The sequence below is a fragment of the Poecile atricapillus genome, chromosome W (assembly GCF_030490865.1).
Source record: "Poecile atricapillus isolate bPoeAtr1 chromosome W, bPoeAtr1.hap1, whole genome shotgun sequence".
NCBI classification, from domain to species: Eukaryota; Metazoa; Chordata; class Aves; order Passeriformes; family Paridae; genus Poecile; species Poecile atricapillus.
This window is the reverse complement of record NC_081288.1, coordinates 54,882,746-54,904,974: the sequence shown is the minus strand read 5'-3', so window position 1 is coordinate 54,904,974 and position 22,229 is coordinate 54,882,746. Positions and strand designations below refer to the sequence as shown.

The 22,229-nt window shown below is 37.1% G+C and overlaps 1 protein-coding gene across 1 annotated transcript in view; it reads left to right on the top strand.

The window, feature by feature from the left end:
* LOC131592162 (V-type proton ATPase subunit S1-like) overlaps positions 1–20,975 on the top strand; it is a 50,310-nt gene extending 29,335 nt beyond the window's left edge. Inside the window, exons 7-10 of the mRNA XM_058863478.1 lie at positions 8,137–8,378; positions 8,970–9,023; positions 15,692–15,929; positions 20,592–20,975. Of these exons, the coding sequence (XP_058719461.1) occupies positions 8,137–8,378; positions 8,970–9,023; positions 15,692–15,929; positions 20,592–20,801 (744 nt within the window). The 3' untranslated portion in view covers positions 20,802–20,975. The remainder of the gene's footprint in view (positions 1–8,136; positions 8,379–8,969; positions 9,024–15,691; positions 15,930–20,591) is intronic.
* Positions 20,976–22,229: the final 1,254 nt, after the last annotated feature.

Genomic DNA, 22,229 nt, shown 5'->3' with positions numbered 1-22,229 from the left:
GGAATCTTTGTTATTGAGTTGCTGTATTACATATGTCCTTAGTGTCACTGGCAGACCAGAGACAAAGGCAAGAAACTAATCCCTTTCCTGACAAAATGCCACAGACATGTTTTTTAATTTGTTGATGGAAGCATTACTTTGAAAGCCGTACACAAAGTGATGCCTGAGATCAAATTTGATATTACACAGCATATTTTGTTCTTGTTCTGTCTTTTCTGTTTTATGAAATCCTCAGTGTTTACAATTTTATTGAAACACTGCAACTATTATTCTCTGAATTGATTTCTGATTTAGACCAAGTGAGTGATTTCCTAGATTGATATTTAATGAATCAGAAGAAGTACCTTTACTTTTTAGTACACTACAGTATGCAAGTTAAACCTCAGTTATTTTAACAGCTAGATATCTTTTCTTCTGGGGCTTTCAGCCAAATCACTTGCAAAATTCTGCAACAGAACAGGGAGGGTTTCTTGCCTTATGGTGAGGAGAACTAATGCAAGGTGAATGTTGGATTCTGCTGTGCGTTCTCACTGTTAAAAACTCCTTTCTTCTCCCCAGTACATGATTTCCTTATGACCCTAAAAATATTCTTTGCTCCTGATCCTCAGTTCTCAGGATCTGAACTTCCAGCAGGAGTAACTGACTGTGGTTGAGCCAAATCCCCAGCCAGGCTTGCCATTGCCTGGCATTGAAGCTTGGATATGGTGTAAGAACAGCAATCGTCATTAAGCTGCTAAAACAATCCCACAAGAATGCTGGAAAGAAGTTAGTGTTTGTTTTCTAATAAACTTTGCCTTATAAATTTCCATTTTCCAAAGTTTGATATCAAAGGATCCATAATTAGCAGACACAGAGGTGGTACAGAGGTGGTTCTACCGAGCTGGCCAGGAAAGATTGCATGCTTTGGTCTCATTTTGGTTCAGTTAATGGGCTAGAGACAGGTAGGAGATAAAGGAAATTATGAAATTCTGGTTGATGGCATTGGCTGAGGTTCCAGTTAACTGGAAGATTTAACTAGGTTTTGGTGGGAACATGTCTATTTTGAGAAAAACTTGGAAGATGAAGAAAAGTTTGTCAAGAGAAACAAAGGCATGGAAATCTTAAAAAAAGCATGGATATTTTTTCCAAGATTAGTTTTTTCTAGACTTTCTGATGTGGATTTCATCTATATATAGATAACTTCTAGATTACATACTCTACTGTCATAAAAAATTATATGGCTATTAAGTACGGGAAAGCAGAGTAGAAGTTAAAAACCTTTTTACACATTTTCTTTGAAAAAAATCCTTATTTTAAATTCCCTGCCAAAAGATCCAGTTTGCTAGATTTATTGGCCTGTTTTCCAGATTAGTCCTCCAAAGTCCTGCAGGATCCAAATATTAAGAAGAGAAAGGGAAAATTTTAAGGGTCTTCAGATTTTTTCATTTCCCTGTGACTAGCCTACATCTGGGACAACCCATGCTGGCAACTCTCCCAGCACTATGAGTAACACACTTTGGCTCCTGTCTGCATTTTTCAATTAAGTAACCCTCCAGACCCCTGTGTAACCTCTGTCCAACTCTCACTGCATATCTGTTCCATTTTATTGCAGCAGAAACTCCTCCATCCTTTTTCCCATCTCCTATAGTAACTTGAATTTTACATATGGACATAAGAAAGGGGAGAAAACAACCAGTTGGAAGTGGGTATTCCCCTAGCAGCCTAAAAATTATGCAAAATCTGTAGCTTCTTTTATCTCTAGGCAGAATTGCTTGAAACAGGGCCCAAAATCTAATGCTCAGCCTGGGGACATTGGCATCAGCAAATATTTCTTGAATGGTACATCTGGTAGATTCCTTTTAGGATTAATTCTTTTTTACAAGGCAAGTTCTTAATATATTTTTTTATCTCTTTTGTATACTGCTTGCAAAATCTGATTTGCTAAAAAGGTGTAAATAAGTTCTAACATTTTTGAAGATGACCAACACAGTGTTTTCATTGAAATAGTTGTGTTTGGGTTATTTGTCCTAACTGAAATTTAAGGTGACAAATTAAGTGTAGTATCTCCTTCCAGCTGCTATTCCGGCTTATACATATTCTGTTTTACTTTCTAAAATCAGGATATTTTTATAGAAAAAGTTCTGCTCTTTCTTAGGTTATATGAAAAAGTTTGGTATAAAAATTCATTGAAAGTTGTAGCAAGAAAATAACAGGTAATATACATTTCTTCAGAAAATGGGGACTGCATTTCAGATGTTCTTGTATGTGTCATACATTGTCTTATTTTAAAGTCTTTCAAGTGGAATTGTTTCCACAATTGCTGCATCACACCGTGCTCTGCTCTGAGTTCTGCTGCTTGCATGGTCTCCGCTAACTCTCTTGTCTCTGCACAGTGCTGGTGGCAGAGTAGTTCCATTCTCTGTCAATGACAGTCAAGAGATCTTTTATCCGTCCCAGTGCTGCTAAAGGACAGGCCTGTGCAGAAGCACATCTAGCCATGAATATGTGAGCTGATACTGCAGATTGTGTTTATGCAGGCCACTGAACTGAACAGTGCAGTAAAAATGCTGCAGTTTTATTGCCTCTTCTAACAGAAGATCTTGAAGTGCTTGCTCATGACTGGGGTGATTGCCACAAGTCGCAGCAGTTCTATCAATTATAAAAGAGAACATTATGTTTTACAGTGAGATCATTATCTCTTACTGTAAGATCTGCATTTTGACTTTAACATCCATGTCCCAGCCTCATTTTTGTGAAAAACCCTGAGGGATGCAGAACACGAGGTACAAGCTGTGTGTCACTGTTGCCAAGCCATTTGGCTCACTGGTAGAAGTGTGCATGGTTCAACAGGGAAGCCATCAGATGCTAATGTGAGACAGCAAGGTTGGCCACATATCCTGCAAGGCACTAAAATTATAGCATTCATTGTTAATAAATGAATGCACATTTCTGTGCATTCTTTTTTTACCTGCTTCATCAGTGTTATAATAGAGATCAGAAATAGAGGTCAAGGATTCTTCTGGGAAAAATATCAATATGCTATTGAAATTTATTCTGGTGTCTTGTTTAGTCTTAGTTACTGTAGAAATACGTAAAATAGAGTTGGAAGGGACCCTAGAGATCACCCAGTTCCAATCCCCATGCCATGAGCAGAGACACCTTCAAGTAGGCCAGGTTGGTCTAAGCCCTATCCAACCTGGCCTTAAACACTTCCAGGTCTGAGTCAGCCACAAGTCAGCCTAGAGGGGAATTAAAAAAACAAAATCCCAAAATGTTAGAAATCATAAAAATTTAAACAGTTAAAGCTTTAAAAAATAGAGATAATTGGTAACTCTGCTCAATATTCTAGATTTTGACAGCTTAAAACACTGTTATGCCACAGTCTTCCACTGACAGGTGAATGAAATAAGTCAAATCAAATGTATTTCTGTTTGCTGTGTGTGTGATTTTGTAAACTTGACACCACAAAGAACATTTTTACAGTAATACTGTTAGTGTTCAATAACACAAAATCACAGAACGATTATGTGCAGGTGTTTTTACTGAAGCACATGGGAACTAGGTGTATCAGCAACCCAAATCTCACTCCATCATCTTTGTCCAAAGTGCACATATTTATACAATTTTGGCTGTAGCAGTAATCACTATAGCAACCTTATCGATATTGCTTCATTAACATTGTTTCATTAACTTTATTAATATTGCTTCATTAGAGTTAGTTCATCCTTGTATGAACCTGTACGAATCTTATCTCTGGGTATCTTAGAGACCCCAAGTACCTGTTCCTGTTACAATAAACATCTTAGCTTGCTGGACTCTCCCTAATACAAGCATTCTTGTGGCCTACTTTTACATGATTTTCAGAAATATTTAGCCCCATAGTAACAATGCCAAATTCTAATGCTTGCCTTTTAAATTGTTGACCTTTAGCAGTGAGATTGCCTGCATCACAGATTCGTGATACACTATCTTTCAGGAAAGTGGATGTATTAGCAGGGGTGGTGATGATGCTATCCATAGTGAGACCATGATGCCACATCAAATAGAAAAAAAGGAGGAAAACTGATCTGTTTGTGTAGGAAGGAATGTGAAATGATAATTTCAGAAAAAGCATTTGAAATGTGCTGATACTTGGCTGGGATGTGAATGCTGGGTGGCTTCTGATATGCCACAGCCAAACTCCAGAAAGAAGCACGATCTGCCATTCTGCAGTACCCCTGCACCAAGCCTCCTGGTGTTATTTTTTTAAAGGATATCTTGCAAAAAAAAAAATAAAAATAATATTTTTATGGTCCCTGTTAAAGCAAATTGAGAAAATGCAAGCATACTGTTCTTTTGGTATTCTGTGAAAAGAATTATAGTTGGTACATGATATGTAGATGCAGTTCCATTTACCAACCCCAAAATCTAGTTCAGATAAAAGGTGTTTGTCTTTGTGGTGTTATTGTAGCAGTTGCAGCACCTGGCCTCCCTTCCTTGGACCTTGCATGTCATGATTTAGGTCATCATATGTGATCCAAAAAATTCTTTGTTGTCATTTTTTGCAATCTATTTTGAACTTGTCTCTACATGCATGCCCTAAATATTTTCATGTTCTTTTCTTCATTTGTGCTATGCTGTGCAATGCTAATAAGCAATATCTGGCTCTGATAATGCACTTTTTTTTAGAAGCTAAGATTCTTATGTAGTTTTGGAATGCTAACAACCGGCTTAATCAGGTAAAATTGGAAAAATTGTCATTTTCCATCCCAGTCAGGTATATATAGAGAACACACAGTAGTGCACAATATGCACAAAAAAAATGTAGTATGGATGTATGGACTAAACTAAGATACAGCCTAGGAAGAGAAAGGAAATGAACCCTTCTGCCTACTCACCTCCCTCCTTGAATGTACAGAAATACCTTTTCAATAAGAGCAGCAATCCCACACAGAGGATGTGGTTATATATATATGTTGTTAGAAATGAAAAGGAGAAGCAAGCACCACCAGGACAGTTTTCTTATTCTTGATGTGCACACCTTAACACAGCAATAAGAAGTCAGGAAACAAAGGATTGAAACAGAAGACACAATCATCTATTGAACTGATATTCAAAAATCCCATGTTGTAACCAGTGTAAAATGTAATCTGTTTCTGTTGTTCATTACCATTCATCATTTCAGCAAATGAAAGTTTCATTTTCACAGTTTTTTGTATGGTTCTCATATGTGTTTACAACTATTTGATTTATATTTGTTTTCAAATGTAAATTCAAATATATATAATGGCCCCAAATCTTTTTTCTTGTCCCTAGCCACTTTGTGTTGGAAGAGCCAACAAAACTGTGGCAACAACAACAAAACAAGTAATTTTGGATGTAAGGTCTGTTTGCTTTGAAAAAGATTTTTATGTTGACGAATCAAAATGTTGCCAGATCTGCTTCCTTTCTTGTTTCCAAGAGAAATGATTCTGAATTAGGAGGCTTGAAAAACAGATCAAAGGGAAGAAATTTGTTCAGACTACCTCTATTGCAGGTTCAGTTAGTAATTACAAGATTCCATTGTGGTCTAGGAAAACGTAAGTGGCACCCTTTCTTTTCCTTCTCTGTACATTATTTAATCAGGTCTTGCTGTTGTTCACTGCATGACTGAGACCAAAAATGCCATTGATAAATTCAGAGACTAAGACAGTGATTCACACATCCCTCAGTTCAGATTAGGTGAAGGAGAAGAACACACTGAACAACAGAATTAAATATGATTTAATGTTTGGCAACACTTCCATGATGTATTGTTCCAAAATAATCTAATTTGATTTACAGTAATTCAGTGTAAATATAATCCATTTGTCAAGGAAGTGTCTTGTAATTTATAGTTTAGCATGAAATATATGACATCAGAGAATGATTTTGATTCGGTAAGCTCATGTTTGTGCAGCAACAAAAGAAAAATAAAATATTCCTTAAACAGAGAAACAGGGGCATAGTGGGGAAGCTCTCAGCTTCGCACTGCAGTAACTTGGAGGAAGCAACTGCTGTCATCAGGTCTCCCATGGTCCCAGCCTGGGCTGTTTCAGATATCCTCCTTCCAACCTGAAGATTAAGTTTTTTAAAATCTCTCCCTGATTTCAAGCATGCTTAATTCATAGAATCACAGAACATGCTGTGTTGGACATAGATTGATATCCCCATTGATACTAATTTTCCCATGTTTTGGCACACCATCTCATTGCTTATCACTGGACAGCCTGGTTCTGCTCCTTTCCCCCCATCCAAGTTCATTTAAACCTTTGTCACCAAGCCCCAGTATCTCCTGGGCTGAAGCTCTTCTTCCCCTCTGAGACAGGTGCATCCCTGAGTCAGGTGTCAGTGACCACATATTGATTATCCCATGGTCAACAAACGCAAATTTTTTCCACTTGGAGCCGTGCATTGACCTGATGGATCTGCCTTTTCCTATCAGACTAGTGGGTTTCTTTGTCTCTGAAAGCCCTTCTTTCCAGGTGTACCCTCTTTTGGTTCATATGCTTTCTGAGAGAGACAAGGGAACCTGTATGTAAGAGCCTCATGGCAAAGGACTGCTCAGAGAGAAAAAGAAATAAAGCTTAGTCTTATGATTATATTTTAATAGCTTTCTTTTTATTTTAAAGTACTTCAACCTAATCCCCCAAGTTATCCCAATTCACTATCCAATGTAGCATTGTTTTCAGCTCTTTGCAGGTGGTTTTTAAAGCCCTCTTTAGATGATACATGGGGCCCACATAGTGAAGTCAATAGATAGACAGGATATAATTTAGACTTCAGCTTTTCCTCTCAGTTTGAAATAAAATTATTACATTTCAGGAAAGTCTAAGGAAAGATTTAAAGTTTTATATCAAAAGTTGAATATTTTCTTTTGTTGTACCCTCTTCTTTTAAAGAAAATGGTATTCATTTAAAATAATGCTTGTTCTGATATATTTAAAAAGGCACAACTCTGAATTAAAAAGAAATTCATAAAGTATGCATGTATGGGAGGGGAAGATTACATTCTTCGCTGGAGCATTTAGTCAAAGGGTTTTAATGCAGCCCATTCTGCTTAATTGATAGAATGAGGTACCTGCAAAGACAAGCTGTGAAAAACAGATGGCCAATAGCATTTGCAGAGCAGTCGTTAAGGTGACAAAATCTTCTGGGGCTCCTCTCTACAGGCAGGTTATAAAGCATAATATCGTCTCTGTTTCAGACTGGAAAATGGTCCTTGACTGTCTTTAAATCCATAAAAAGTAGTTCTAGGCAATAGCTCCACATAATTACAGTTCTGGTAACCCTTGTAATCCTTGTGATGCCTTTCATTCCTTGTACCCTAGAGTTATACAAGGGTAGAGGTCACCTGCAGCATACAAAGTTGTAAAGCTGACATGGGACTCAAAAATAGGTGGAATCTCCAAGATATGAATAGAGTAAGAGGTGAGGAGTAAGATAAGAACAGAATAAATTTGTTGTGTTATAAGGTATGGTTGCTTTAACTGGTGATATCTGTGGGGCTGCTTTACCAAGGATGCCCTGGGCACATTTTTTAAAAGCATTACCTACTAAATATTGCTGGAAATATCCTAAAAGCAAATGCATCTCCTGTAGGAGTTCACCAGATCGGCCAAATGAGCAAAGGTCTTATTTTTCCATAAGCCATCAGAAGAGTCTAAAAAATAAGCTTGCTGTAGCTAAGTAGACTGCTCTCATGCTTGTTAAAATGAAGACTGCAAAGCCTGCTACTGTTACTTAAGAGGAGAGTGTCACTGAACTAGCAAGTTGAAATTTCCTTATGATTTTATTGCAGAAAAAAAAAGCTAATTTCTTTCAGTATATTCTTCCGGGGGAAAAAAACCAACAAAAACATTCTTCTACCTGTTAGCACAAATGAATACTCCCATCTTAAGGCAGCACTACCAACACTGTTTTACATTCATTTGCCTAGTGTCAGTGGTGCTTATTTTCACACGTGGGTACCTGGCCATGGGAACCTAGGTTACATTGCCTCATTAGCCTCCACACCACCAGTTAAATAGACAGTAACAAATGTTGAGGTTGATTGGGGATTTCAGAAGAACTGGTGCTCAAGGTACAGAATGGTGAAGGTCTGTTTTCAACTGAAATGACTCTTACAAAGGGATGAATTGTTAATGTGTTGTTATTCCAGATTTCTAGAAGAACTGATGTGGTGGCAGAATTAAGACGACAATTAATGGCTGCTGAGGAAGAAGACAGTTTATCATATCCTCCTCTGAATGTGACCACTGGAAATTATTCCTGCATCCTTTTTTATGCTAGTAATTTCAGCCTCAAAGCCAACAGTTCAGTTTTAATAGATTTGACAAATGCAACATTTTTAACACAGAATGTGGATATTTCTGCCTCTGAGTGCTCAGACAGCAACACAACGTGAGTAGCATAAGAAATTTCATATCACAATACATGTAATTCTGAAAACTATCAGAAATATTACAATTTAAAATTAGTGCTATTTTAATGTTCTTCTTCTAAAGAATCCAAAATTTTAAAAAAATGTATTCTTAGAAGAAAAAAGTTAAGTCAAAACCACAAAAACTGTTCAGACAAGGCCTCTTATTTTCACAATTTTTTTCTTCTTATGTTCCCTACTCCCTGGTTTGTTTATCTTTGGTCCAAACAGGTTTCCCTGTGCCTGATCTCACAATCACAAAAATCTTCACTGGCATTAATGAGATCATAACTTCATTCCCTTGAAGGGGAGCATTGCCAGTTATGAGGCAGTAACTCAGACAGAAGTATATTGTTGAAACATGATCTCTATTTCCCTTTACTTTGAAGCACCTGCTCTTGTGTAAATAAAACCCTAGAAATATTTAGTCATATTTTTCTATGTACTGAACCTTTGCTATATGACTTTTGTAATTACCTCCTGACTTACAATATATTCCTCAAATTGAAATGTCACAATGATCTAATTAAAGCTGACTACTCTAATATTAAAAATCTGTTTCTTATTCTTAGACTGTCATTAAAATACACAAAACCAGTGAATGGAATCAGCAGCCTAGAGATAAGGTAACTTATTATTTATTTTAAATAGATCTTTTGTAGTTTGCAATTTACCTGTTAGTAAATTAATAAATTAGGAGCAAAAAAAATAGGGGAGAAGTTAAATGAAAATATTTTTTAATTTATTATTTGCTTTCTAGTCTGAGAAGTCACAATGCAGGAGAACAGTAGTACAGCCTTTATACAGAAAATATATTAATATGCTCAGGTAAAGTTCTGAAAAAATATTGTATGCAAACATCCATACTGTAAGGTATTGGTATATGCAGCTTCCTGTTTCACTAACAGGACCAGTTCACAGTCCTCTCAGGAAAATCTAACTGTGATTTGTAAAAACTTAGAGGGGTTAAAGTCTACCTGCATGGCCAGGGCTGTATTGAGTCCTAATGTGGATTGCCAGTGCACTCTTTTAGTACTAGCTTGTGGTCAATGAGGGGTGAAAAAAGTTTTAAAAAGTCTTTGCTGCTTTATGGACGGTGACAAGACCATATTTCTCCTACCATGATGAGAGGGAAGAAAAGCTAGGGAATTGGAAGACCTGGGGAAAAAAAATTAAAGGGAGAATCATAAAATTGTCTACATTGAAAATTATCTCTGCGATCATTGAATCCAATCTTTAACCCAGTGCTTCTAAGTCCACCACTAAACCATATCCTAAGTGCGACAACATCTAAATATCTTCAAGGATGGAGACTCAGCCACTTGCCTGGGAACCTTTTCCAAGGCCTGGCAACCCTTTAACTGAAGGAATTTTTCCCAATATCCAACCTAAACCTCCTTCATGCAATATGAGGCCATTCCCTTTTGTTCTATGTCTTCTTACTTGGGAGAGGAAACTAACCTCCACCTCACTACAACCTCCTGTCATGTTGTAGAGAGTGGTAAGGTCCCCCTGAGTTTCCTCTCCTCCAGGTTACTAAGCACATCCAGCTCCCTCAGCCACCCCTTCTGCTCCATCCCCTTCAACAGCTTTGTTGCCCGTTCCTGGACATGCTCTGGTACCTCAGTGTCTTTCTTGTAGCAAGCGGCCCAGAACTGAACACCAGATCTGAGGTGCAGCTTTACCAGTGCTGAGTATGGGGGACAATCCCTGCCTTGGTTTGGCTGGTCTCACTATTGCTGATACTTGCCAGGATGCCTTTGGCCTCCTTGGCCACCTGGGCACATGCTGGGTCATGTTCAGCTGCTATTCACCAGCACCCCCGGGTCCTTTTCCACCAGGCATCTTTGCAGCCACTCTATCCCCAGAATGTGGTGCTGCCTGGGGTGGTTGTGAGGCATTGTTGAACCTCATACCATCGGCCCTGGCACATCAATCAGCCTGTCCAGATGAATGCTCAAATGAATAAATACTATCATTTACACTGAGACAGAAAGACATCCTGAGTTAGGTAAAAGGACCCCAGAAGAACTTGTCTTGAGGAGAGTCAGTGATGTGTTTGGAGTGGTATTCAGAGTGCATAGAAATACTTGCAGTCAGTATTAGAGATCATGACTGGTGGCAAAAAAACAGACATACTTTGTTATTTAGCATCTCCCTTCTCACTCAACCAGCTAGAGCTTTGTAAGAGAATATACTGTACAGAAAAGATTACTGTTGTACAGTATATTGTACATTGTATAGTGTTTTTATTTTTGTGATTATTGAAGTTAGCTGTATATAGGATCCGTGGGACTGGTCCTTTGTGATGGTGTGAAGCGTGCCTTGGTCTCAATAATGTAAATTATGAAAGAGACATGTATTTCCCTAATCACCATGGGGGATTAAGAAAATATTTTCCTTGTATTTCCTCGTATTTAAAAGATACGTGTCTCCAACCAAGACTCTACCCAAGTTGTATTTTTCCTTTTGCTACAAGTCCCAAAATAGCACTTTCTCTGGTACTGCCCTGACGCTCTTCTGTGTGCTCTTTAGTGCTCCTATCCCACTCTGACAGAGACAGGCCCTTCAAGACACTGCTTTGATTTTCATTCTTCATCTTTGTGTGTCCTAGCACAAGTCTTAGCTGGTCTGCTGTAATCTCTCTATGAATGAATGTGGCTCTTTCCTACATTTCTCCTGAATATGGCTATCTTCAGCAAAATATCATCCTTCCTAGTAAAATTATAGTTCTGAGAAAATAGTGCAAATCACAAAGCATCCCATGATGGATCATGGAGCATGGGACTGTGCTTGAAAGCAAGTTAATAGCTAGATCTTAAAGGGATGTTTTCTTTAGTAGTCAACAGGCTTCACTTAACTGTACAATGGCAAATTGCAAACCTTGAGACAGTAGTATGGAAACAAAATCCTTTGGCAGTTGTTTTCTGCAGCTGGCAGGAGATCAGATGTGATGTTAGTGCACACATGGATTTAGTGAAGATTATTTAGATTTATATTTAATAATCTGTTTGTTAAAAGCTTATAATTTTAATTAATTATTGGATGAAAAATTGAATGCAGTCATGAATCTGAGTGTCATCTGGAAAGAGGAAATTTGAAGCAACTCTGCAGACAAACTGTAATTTAGATGAAAATGCCAGTACAAAAGGTGAATGGTTCATGTTTTCTTTCTTTCTGAGGAAAAAAAATTTATATCCTTTGAGCCTGTTGTAGTAGAGGCAGAAATGTTCACAGAGTCTTTCTTGACCTATGCTTCTACTTGAACATATTATAGTTAAATACCAAAATGCATAAATAGTCCTTGAAGCTGGAATAAGAAACTCAGGCTCTGCAATAGGTGAGGACTTGAAAAGAGAGATAGGTCCTGGATGTTTTCATGCCAAGCATGTAAGAGTAGCATAGACTGGCTGTGTTTTGCAGGAAAATTCAGTTTATTCCAATGGGCCTTGTGTGATCCAGGTTTTTAATAGACCTTCAGGGCAAATAAACACAAATTGATCGATTTTTATTTATGACACAGGAACTTAGAAATATAAAATGGAATAGAGGAAATTGTAGGGAGTAGCTTCCAGGGTAACTATTTCTTGGACCTTCAATACGCATTGGTTTGTGCGTGGGAGATAGAGACTGACTGCTTCTGTGTTGCTTTTTCCCTTCTTGCCTTAACTTATTAAGCTGTCTTTATCTTGACCCACAAGTTTCTTAATTTTTGCTCTTTCTGTTCTCCTCCTATCCTGCTGAACAGGGGGACTGAGCAAACATGTAAATGTGTGCTTGGCTGCAGGTTGGTATCGACCCATAACACCTCAGAGCCTTTATAAATTAACAACAGATCTAAAGACCACCTGATTATTTGCAGTTTCCTGTTGGATTGTATCTGGGTGGGAAAATGGTGTCATTTTAGACCTCTGTTAGCTACCATAATACTGTATTGCATGCTATATAATGCAAATAATAAGATACATGGAACAGAATCAGAGCAAGCCATTGACTTTTTTCATGATTTGCTAGCACTTTATTCACCTTGTGAATCTCAATATGTCTCTTGTCAAGGGCTTCTAAAATCCAGGGATACTCTACAACCTCTGTTTTCCCCTTCTGGTTAATTTTGATTAGATTTCTTTTTCAAGATTACACCTGATTACACCAAGATCATGGTTTGCCTTAACAAACAGGACACAAGCAGGGCAAAGAGGTGGAAGGAACAGGGCTGAGAGCCACAACTTTATGCTTCTGTAAAGGCCTTTTACTTAAGTATAGGATAACATATCTTGAAGACAGAAAGTGACTCCAGAGGGGATCATGTTCAAGCAGGTCAGTTTATTCATCAATAAAAGAGGTTCTAACTTCAGCAGCATGAGCAGGATCCAGAGCCTCCTGCTCCCCTTATCAACACCAGTCTATGCCCACGTACAGAGCAGCTGGTCACATCCCACCTCCCACTGACAGCTGCTACTGCTGCTTCATCCTGTGCACACACACAGCTGCCACCTCCCTCTCCCTCTCTCTAGCAAGAGCTACAGTCTCCCTCATCCTCCTGCTCTTGCACGGGGAGATGAGCTGTAAGGGAGTGGTTGTAGTGTTGTTGTGATAGTGTAAGGAAAGTAAGCTACTGCTGCAGCAGGAGTGGGAGCAGTGGGCAGTAGTACTTTGCTGGAAGAAGCATCATCTCAGCTCTCTCATAAACTGATCCAGCTGTTCAAGCACTTGTCATTTTCTCTGGGAAAAAGTGTCAAAGTGAATGGAAGTGCTGAACATTAGTATTCCACACTTATATTGATACGTACTTGACTCCCGTTGTTGCTCAATGTATCGAACAGAATAGAGTTGACCCAAAAAAAAATGTTTTAAAGTCTTTTGCTTAACAGTTGTGTTCCTCCCTGAATATTTGAAACAGTAATTCTAGCTATCTTCTGCTTCAGAAATACCTCTGCTTGTAATGATTAGCCACACGAGACTTGATTAGTGGAGGTGGCATTCAGAGCTATCTGGCACAAAGGGATCCTGGCCCAAGACCAGGAATTTTTTGTGCCACCGTACATAAAGTACATAATGTATCTAATGTGCATAATTGTTTCTAATGTTTAACATGAACATGAATTTCCTTAAGAAGCCAAGGTACTTTCAGTTCTGCAGATAAAACCTTTGTTCCGTCTCTTCTCTGTGTCATTAATTTGCTATGATGTGCTCTATTTGCTATCTATTCATTTGAGAAAATGTTAAACTAAATGAAGTAATTCTTTAGATTTTTGGTTTTTGAATGCCTTTTCTCTTGTAATTTAATGAACTATAGTAACATCTGTTACCAGTTAAATGTGTGCTTGGTGGAGGCTATTCACTGTTAGTTGTTTGGAAAAATCTAAGGATAACAGCCTTTATTACTAAGTTAACTGTGCTCAACTAGTTAACCAATTAGAATGTTAATTCTCATAAGTATTCAAGTAACACATTTTAGTCTTTGGTGTAATGTGAAGAGACAGCATTCCCTTTAAAGTAATTTTAGACTGTACTCACCACATATGTGGCCTTATAAAACTTTTTGTTCATATGGTCAGTTTACAAGGAATTTCCTTCTTTGCCACTTTTCTCATCTTATCTGCAGAAGTGCAGACCACAGCCAGCCTCTGTGGTTGTCATAAACATTTAAGTAAGCTCCTCTGTGTTTATAATGGCTTTCAGCTAGTTCCTATAGCATTGCAACTGGGACACCATGGAAATTCTGTTCAGATTCTACTGTACATCAGGAAAAGGTTTCTCTCTTCTAGCAATAATATCAAGGTTTTAATTTTGTAACTATATAAGAATAGAATATTTTCAATATATATTTGTAAATGTGGGCTGGATGGAATTAATTTTTTGTTTTGTTTTGTTTTTCACTGATGCTTTCAGCTCAATGTTTTATGGATAGAACTGTTCAGGCTTAAAACATAAGCCTTTTCTCACTTCAGTGACACTGTGCTCTGGAATTCCTTCTGAGCATTTTGAAACTCTTCAGGTTTCTGAACTTATATGAATCAAGAGCCACTGATTATTAATAAATATTTTTTTAAAAAGCAATGTTAGATTCTGTGCTGTATAGATAACACAATATTGAGAGTAACTAATTTGAACAAACAAGTAATATTCTACAGAGAGAATATTCTCTCTGTATACATATACCCTACAGAACATAAAATAGTCTATATTTTGCCTCATTTAAGATGACTATACTTCTTTTCAAACCAATCATAATTACGTCTAAGTTATTACTTCAAATTTTAAAGTCAACCCACAGTATTAGCCGTTGTGGATAGACAGATTTGAATATTTCATTTTTAGCAAGTATTATTTATTGCTAAATAAATTTCTCTTCTACATATTTCATGGTTACCAATAATCATAAGAAATCATCAGCAAACTATGTAGAGATACACATGCATAGACCAAGTAGGGTTAAAGTATTAAACAATGTACACTGAGGAGAAAGGTTTATAATTTCCTCAAGAAATAGATTGAATGCCTAAAAGTAACTGTATAAAAGTGGTGAAGATTAGCACATCGTCCTGATCTGTAAAGGATCAGAATGTACTTCTGGATGTCTGGAAGTTCTCAATTATTTCTGTTGGGAGCTGTTCAGAGTACATTGGTAGTAACATAAATTCCATGATTATAAACTGCTGCAATATCCCACATACATGGATGCTTTTAAAATAAGAAAATACCTTTTTGTACCTAGCCTACTTCAAATTGTGAAACTAGAGCTGTCAATTGCTCCTGACCCACCAGTGAGAGAAAGCTCTGTCTTCTACACCAAATTCAGATCTTTGCAAAGGAAATTGCCATTTAGGCATTTGAGCAGAGAAAGAATCACAATGATAAATTAGATTGGCTATCACGCCTGTACCCATCATAAAAGCAATTTTCCAAAAATCCCATCAAATGTTTATTCAGAGCCACTGCAGTCTTACTGACACTTTCTCAGCTTCCCCTTCACTGATTATAAACTGTTGGTAACTGATGAAATACAGCAGTGGCAGAGGCCCTTGAAGAATGAAATTGCATTTGCTTCTTGCCTGCCACAGCTATAGGAAGCTGTGCTTGTGAGGTGAAACTTTAAGTAGTAAACACATTCACAGACTCTCTTCCCTTCTGAACAACTTGAACGATATGGGAGTCCATATCATCATCATCTGTGATGTTTGCAGCCAGCAATAGTGAACCTTTATCTGCTACTGGTACTTTATCAAATGTATATTCATTTTTTCCTTCTAACCTTTTGACTTTTTCTTTTTGTCCTCTGTTGTGTTCCTAGGTTTTTAATGACCAACAAGTTCTATGAAGTCTCGGCTAGAAAATGGTCCACTTTAAATTCAGTTGAGATTGTACAAGATGGAGAAAAGTTTGCTAAATTTAATGTTTCTGGCATCTCTGCCCCTGCAGAGTATTCATTTCATTGTCAGCTGGTGGGAACAAGCAATCTCTATCCTGCAAGGCTGGTTCCATCCAACAATGAGGCAAAAAATTGGGATGTTTTCATTTCCAAGCTGCAAGTGAGTATGGGTTGCCATTTCATAGATAACTCCAAGAACTATTACTTGCTATTGTAGGTGGTGAATGACACACATTCATAATGCCCTTACTTGCATTCCAGCCTGGGGGAAAACATAAAAGAAAAGCTGTTCCCCTAGGTGAGCTATTCAGTAGAGGGGTAAAAAAGATGCCAGTTGCTGAACAAGGAAAACATGAAAGCACAGCTTTGAAAAACAAAACTATGAAGTTGTCCACAGAAAGAAAACCAAATTAAAACAAATGCACTTAATCAGGCAAAGAATGACTAAGTCCTCATGCCTGTTTAATGAATTGGGCTGCTGTTGGAAACAGGGGCCTCTTAGGTGGGTGGCTTTATACTGCTTACTTTGTTTTTATTTGATTTATTGGTGCTTTGTTTACCTAGGAAAGTACAGCTTAGTGCTGCTGCTGTTTTCGGTGACTGTCTGCACTCCTGCAGATAGAAACAAAGTCCAGTGCAATTCAATTTAGTAGGAAGTTTGCCATGGACTTCAGTCAGGAATGGTACGAGTTCCTGCATGATCCAGAAGGAAAGCAGCTTGATTTTTTTGAATGGCACATAGTTTTTCTGCATATTTAGTAGTAGTTCAGACTACATATGTGATGTATAGATGATTACACCTTTATTGCTTTGGGCTTTGTTCTTGACCTAAGAGAAGCATAACAACATTTATATCTTAAAACAATATTGCACTAAGGGATCTCTTTGATAAAAGAGATCATAAAAATAATAGGAACAATTCCAAACTGTACTCTTTGTCAAACATGAGCTGTATACAAATGCTGATATAATTGTATTTATAATTTTGATAATAAACCAATATCAATAATCTGACTCCAGACTTGACACTTCTGCTTAAGTAATGTAAACCTCACAGAAAGGGCATTGATGCTTAGATTTATTTCCCACAAATTCCGGTGTCAAGTCTCACCATTTTTTGAGCAACAATGTTGCAATACATACCAATGTTGTGAGGGTTCCTTATGATGTAATTTTTATGTAAGGCCTGAAAATACCAGAGTTCACGCAACTGTACTTTGCCTAGTGAACTCTTTGGAGTTAGGCTTTCACATCACTAAAACTTGAAAAGACATGACCTATGAAATTGTGAAGTGTATAATTACCACCTATCTTTTCCTTCTGTTTCCATATGCACTGATATTACTGCCTTCTTAAAACTTAAATAGGCTCCAGTCTTAGTAGGCATCTTTTCGTTGTAGTCTTAACCAAGAGTAGAAGTAGTGGTTTCTCACCTTCCATATTGATTTGGAACAGCAGCTGCTTTCACTGTTCAGACAGCAGAACCTCCAGTTCCTCTTGAGAAAGGGCTTTTTCTCTGACCCAGTCCTAAACATGGCACACAACACAACACAAAACTCCTGGACTGATATTTTTCTGTTGTGTGAGAAAACAGAGAGTCACCATTCTGGGCTCATTTCCAAGTTCTATCTGACCCAGATCATACTTTTCCAGGTATCTTCCACTGATACATACTGAAAGGTGATCTCAATATCACTCTTTGTTATTGCCTAAGGTTTAGAAGCCCCCAAACTCTGTTCCATGGTGAAAAAGCATGTGGGATGTGCTCAGTAGTTGCAGCTAGCACAAAACCTTGTTGCTGAAACTGAGGAGCATGATTTTCATGTCAGTGTTATGCAATGAATTGGAAACCTGGATCCAGTGCCAGTCAAACTGGCACAGTCGCGCTCTGCGGCACTGGGTCCTGGAAGCTGAATCACAGTAATAGAGGGACAATGGCAGCTGCACAGGAAGGCGTTGCACAGCTTGCTCCTAGGCAAAATTGAACAGGTGTAGCCTTTTACTTCAGTTCTGGAGCTGCCTCACTCACTACCATCTAAAAGAAGCTCTGTGGGATGCTGGCTCGGCATGCTCACAGCCTAGGATGTCACCACTCCTGTGTCAGCACACCTCTACAGAGCATCAAAACTGCTCTACATTTGGTCTTGTTGGTTGTTGTTGCTAGGAATGGTTGTTCTACCATGATACCTTTTGTCCTTTTGAGGTTCTCATATTTGTCAATGAAGTTAAAGAGGTGGCTGCCACCAAAAGCACTGCTTTTCTTTACTATGTGTGGTTCAGAAGTACTTTGAAACCTATGAAAATCTGCCAAAAACTCCAAAATCAAGAATATTCTTTGCAGCTAAAATATCTCGAAGTTCAAAAATTATAAGTTTGGTGTGTACTGAAGAGCCATAAACCCAGCATATTTTACTTGAAGTTTTGGTCAAAGGCCATATGATGAGAAATCTGCCTTCAAAAATATTTAAAGGAAGTACAGACTTGTATAATCAAGACAAATGACTGGTCTAAACACCAGAATTAAAACTTCCACTGGACAGAGGCCTGTATACAAAGGACTTTAGCATTCATAAATATTAGAGAACCACATGTAAGTATTTTTTACTTTTCTATGTATGCTGCTAAGATTCCCATTTTCTGCCTGGTAGTTAACACCCCCACAGAAATTATAAAGCTTAAAAAAAAAAATAACCTGGTATATCCTTCATCTCTTTCCTAAAAGTAGGCATATCATTTTAGGAAAGTACAATTGAATCTTTCACCTAGATGGTTCAATAAAAAGAATGCTGTTTAAAAAAAATATAAGACCACTGGAATTGAAATAATTAATTTCAGTATTTCTGGCTCTAAATCAGGAGTGCCAAAGCCCTTCTAAATGGAATATAACTGTTAATTACTTTAGAGAGTACTTGTAAATGTGGTAAGAAGTCTGTTTTGTTTTCCAGAATTCCAATCCATTTTTTTGAACACAAATGACATAAGTCATCACCTTCTGTTTTTATTGTCAGTAAGTCTTTCAGGCTACATTTCACGACTCCTATTCACATTCTCACTTGTAGTCAAAGCAGTGGCTTAACAAGCAAAGGCTCTTGCAATGTATTCTCTAAAAATGTGCAAATAGTTGTCCAGCCCTGGAGCTTATTTTCACTAATCCTGCTTTAATCAAAACTCTGAGTACCTTTGGTGAAAGCAGATGGTCTTTGCAAGTTAGCTACTCTGATTTGACTTGGAAAAATTCTTCTAAAAGGTTGAATTACTAAAATTTTCTTCACCTCCACATTATCTAAAAAGCCTTTAGTTACTCACATAATAGTAGTTTTATTAATCACCATTCTGGAAGGTACAGACATTGCTCATAACACACATATTAGATAAACTTTAACTTTAGGGACCTGAGCCATGACTGGATTCAAGCCCAGAGTGTTTATGGGTGTATTTGTTGCATGGTAGATTTGTTCAGTTTGTACCAAAACTTTCCTAGGAAGTACAAACTCTTATTACCACAAATAAATGCAGGCTTTCTATTTATTTTCTTGTAAATCATAGAATAATCATGGTGTGGGAACACGAAAGTAGAAATCCTTGATCATATTCTTTCTTGGTTATTGCTGGGTGAGAAAAGTGATTTAAATAAAATAATCCTTTTATAATTTTATTTGATAATATTTTATGGAAAATAGTAATATTTAACATGTCATTTCTTTACCAGTGGGTTTATGATATTTGGTGCTCTCCTTACACACCCATTTCAGAGATTTTTTTAAATGCATAAGAATCCCAGTCTTCATTTTTCTTTTTAAAATTATTTAAGAATTAATCAAAATGAGATCATATTAATTCTTTCCTTCCTCTTCTTCCACCAGTTTTGTTCCCTTCCTTCTAAAGGAACCAGTGCTTATGCCATTACGTGTATGTTTGTAGAGGGGAGATTGTCTTCCCTTTCTTCACAATTTTCTAACCCTTTGATTGGTCTGAACAAAATTTCTAGAAAATTAGCAGTCTCAAAGGCATTCAGTTTGTTGATATTTTTGTACAATTGGGATCTAGTCATAGAACATATCTCCAAATTTGTTGATTTTTCTGAGGAAAATAACATGGTTGGAGAACAGTCAGTGGCAGACACTGCGAATTCAGTCAAATCAGAGATATTGAAAACTTCTCTAACTGCTGGAAAATTTATATGGGTTTTATAAGTTAATAGACAGCACATATCCCATACCTCAATAAAGCAAGCCTTTCCTTCTGTTTTGAGTCTTTGATGTCTAAGGAGGGAGGAATAAAAATTTCACAACTTTTTTCTCCTTGAACTTTCACTAAAACTCAGCCAAAAAAGGCATCTTTATTAGATGCGTTATAAAGTAGGTTCTGGGAATTTTGCTTGTCAAGGAGCTATTAGCTAAAACTCTCAGACTATTTCAACAAATCTCATTGTCTGAGCAGCTTTAACTCTCATGCCTTTGAGTGCTTTGAGTTTCCTGGTTCTGAAGTGGTCATAGTGCTGATGATCAATGAACACTGATATACTGATTATATGAATACAGAATGCTGATCACATGTCCCCGCTGGGACTCTACTTCTAAAAGCAATACAAATTTCTGAAGTGGGAAACCTTACCAAAGAAATGGATTCTACATCTTTAATTTCCTGGGTGAAAAGGAAATCTGGAAAATTGTTTTGCAGAGGATTTTGTTCTCACTCTTTTTTTAATGGGCAGAGTACGATTGATAGTTAAAGGGTGTGGGTTTTTGTAATTACCACATATATCCTGAGAATAAGGACCATGCTTAACTGCACTCATCTATCTACCTTTCCTCATTTTCAGATTCAAGGCTTCAACATTATAGACAACCAGTTTTCCTATGCAAGTGACTGTACAGGTTTCTTCACTCCTGGAATTTGGATGGGCTTGGTGACATCTATAATTTTACTGTGGATCCTGACCTATGGAATCCATATGATCATGCAGCTCACAACAAACAGCAGATTTGACGATCCCAAAGGTCCAGCTTTATCAGTTCCTCAGACAGAATAGCCGCGAATTGACTTAAACATCAGACCAGGAAAAGCCACAGCAACATTATGATTTTAATAATCTTTTTACTTCATAATATATTTAACTTGAAAGGATATCATGAGAAAACCAGATAATTAAACTACATATAGAAATGATCCTTATGTTTGGCAACAATAAAAATTCTGTCTGTTATTATGGTCATTTGTTAACAGCTTTTTGTGTTGAGGTTCTGAAGTGGGACTGTAGAGGTTATTAGTCTCTCTGGCTATTAGAAAGACTATTAAAAACTTCCTCAGATTAACTTTTATTGGCAAAGAGAACATACCAAAACATAGATAATTGGAAAGGATAAAATATTTGATGAGAAACTATATGTTGAAAATTCTAATTCTCTAAAGACTCTTTAGTCTCATGATGATGCTATGTCTTAGGAAATTTTAACTGTGTTTGAATTTTTTTCTCTTGAGTAAAACATACAGAAATGTACAGAACTAAATAAATGGTCCTGGGAAGTCTGTTCAAAATTCATCACTTTGTTCAGATGTGGTATCACAAAAGAGAATGGGTAGATTAAGGTTTAGTTTCCATCTAATGCTATCTTATGCTTGTGAGAATTATGTTGGGTAACACTGTCTTGTGTTTGCTTTGGCCATGGACAGCTGATGGGAAGTCATTCAGTGGCCAAACTGATCACAAAATTAGATTAGGTGTCATAGCAATGAATGCAAATTTTCAAGTTCAGAACCTATTATGATTCAATGTGCTAATGCAGACAGCATCTAAACAGAGATAAGGTAGTTTTTTTAGGCTCCTCCATTTTTCAGGCATTTTTGGAAAAGTTATGAAGGTCATAAAAGAAGGAAAAATAATATTATATAAAATCATTAGAAGCACTGTGCCAACGTACAGTTTGAGTCTGAGAATTTTGTGGTCATCTTGGTTTTTCTAGAAGCCTGAAAACACACACAGTGTGCTGTATTCTTCTGCAATTAGTAGAAACACTACATCTTCTAATGGGGTAATCTGATTATGGAATGATTTACTAAATTTTATGTAGAATTAAGAAATAGTAAAAGAGCAATGGTAAAATGGTAAAAATAAGATTTTTATTCTTTCTTCTGGATTTTTTTTATGACTGTGCATTCTCAATTAGCACTTAAAACCCCCCAAAATATCATTTTGACAAGATTACACTCACGAAATGAGAAAAATTCTAGCTCTTCTGATCTTGATCTACATCATAGTACAGTGATACAAAGGAAGGACAGTTAGAATCAACTATTTAACTAGATAGACAACAGTTTCTATCCATCATTTTTGGTGTTCTATTATGCAGTCCAGAAAGTAGATTAAATGCTGTCTGAAGCTATTCCTTTTGAATCATTCAATCCTGACCTGGAAAACAAAAGGAAAATGTCATATAACTAGCAGAGGTGTCTCCTGTGC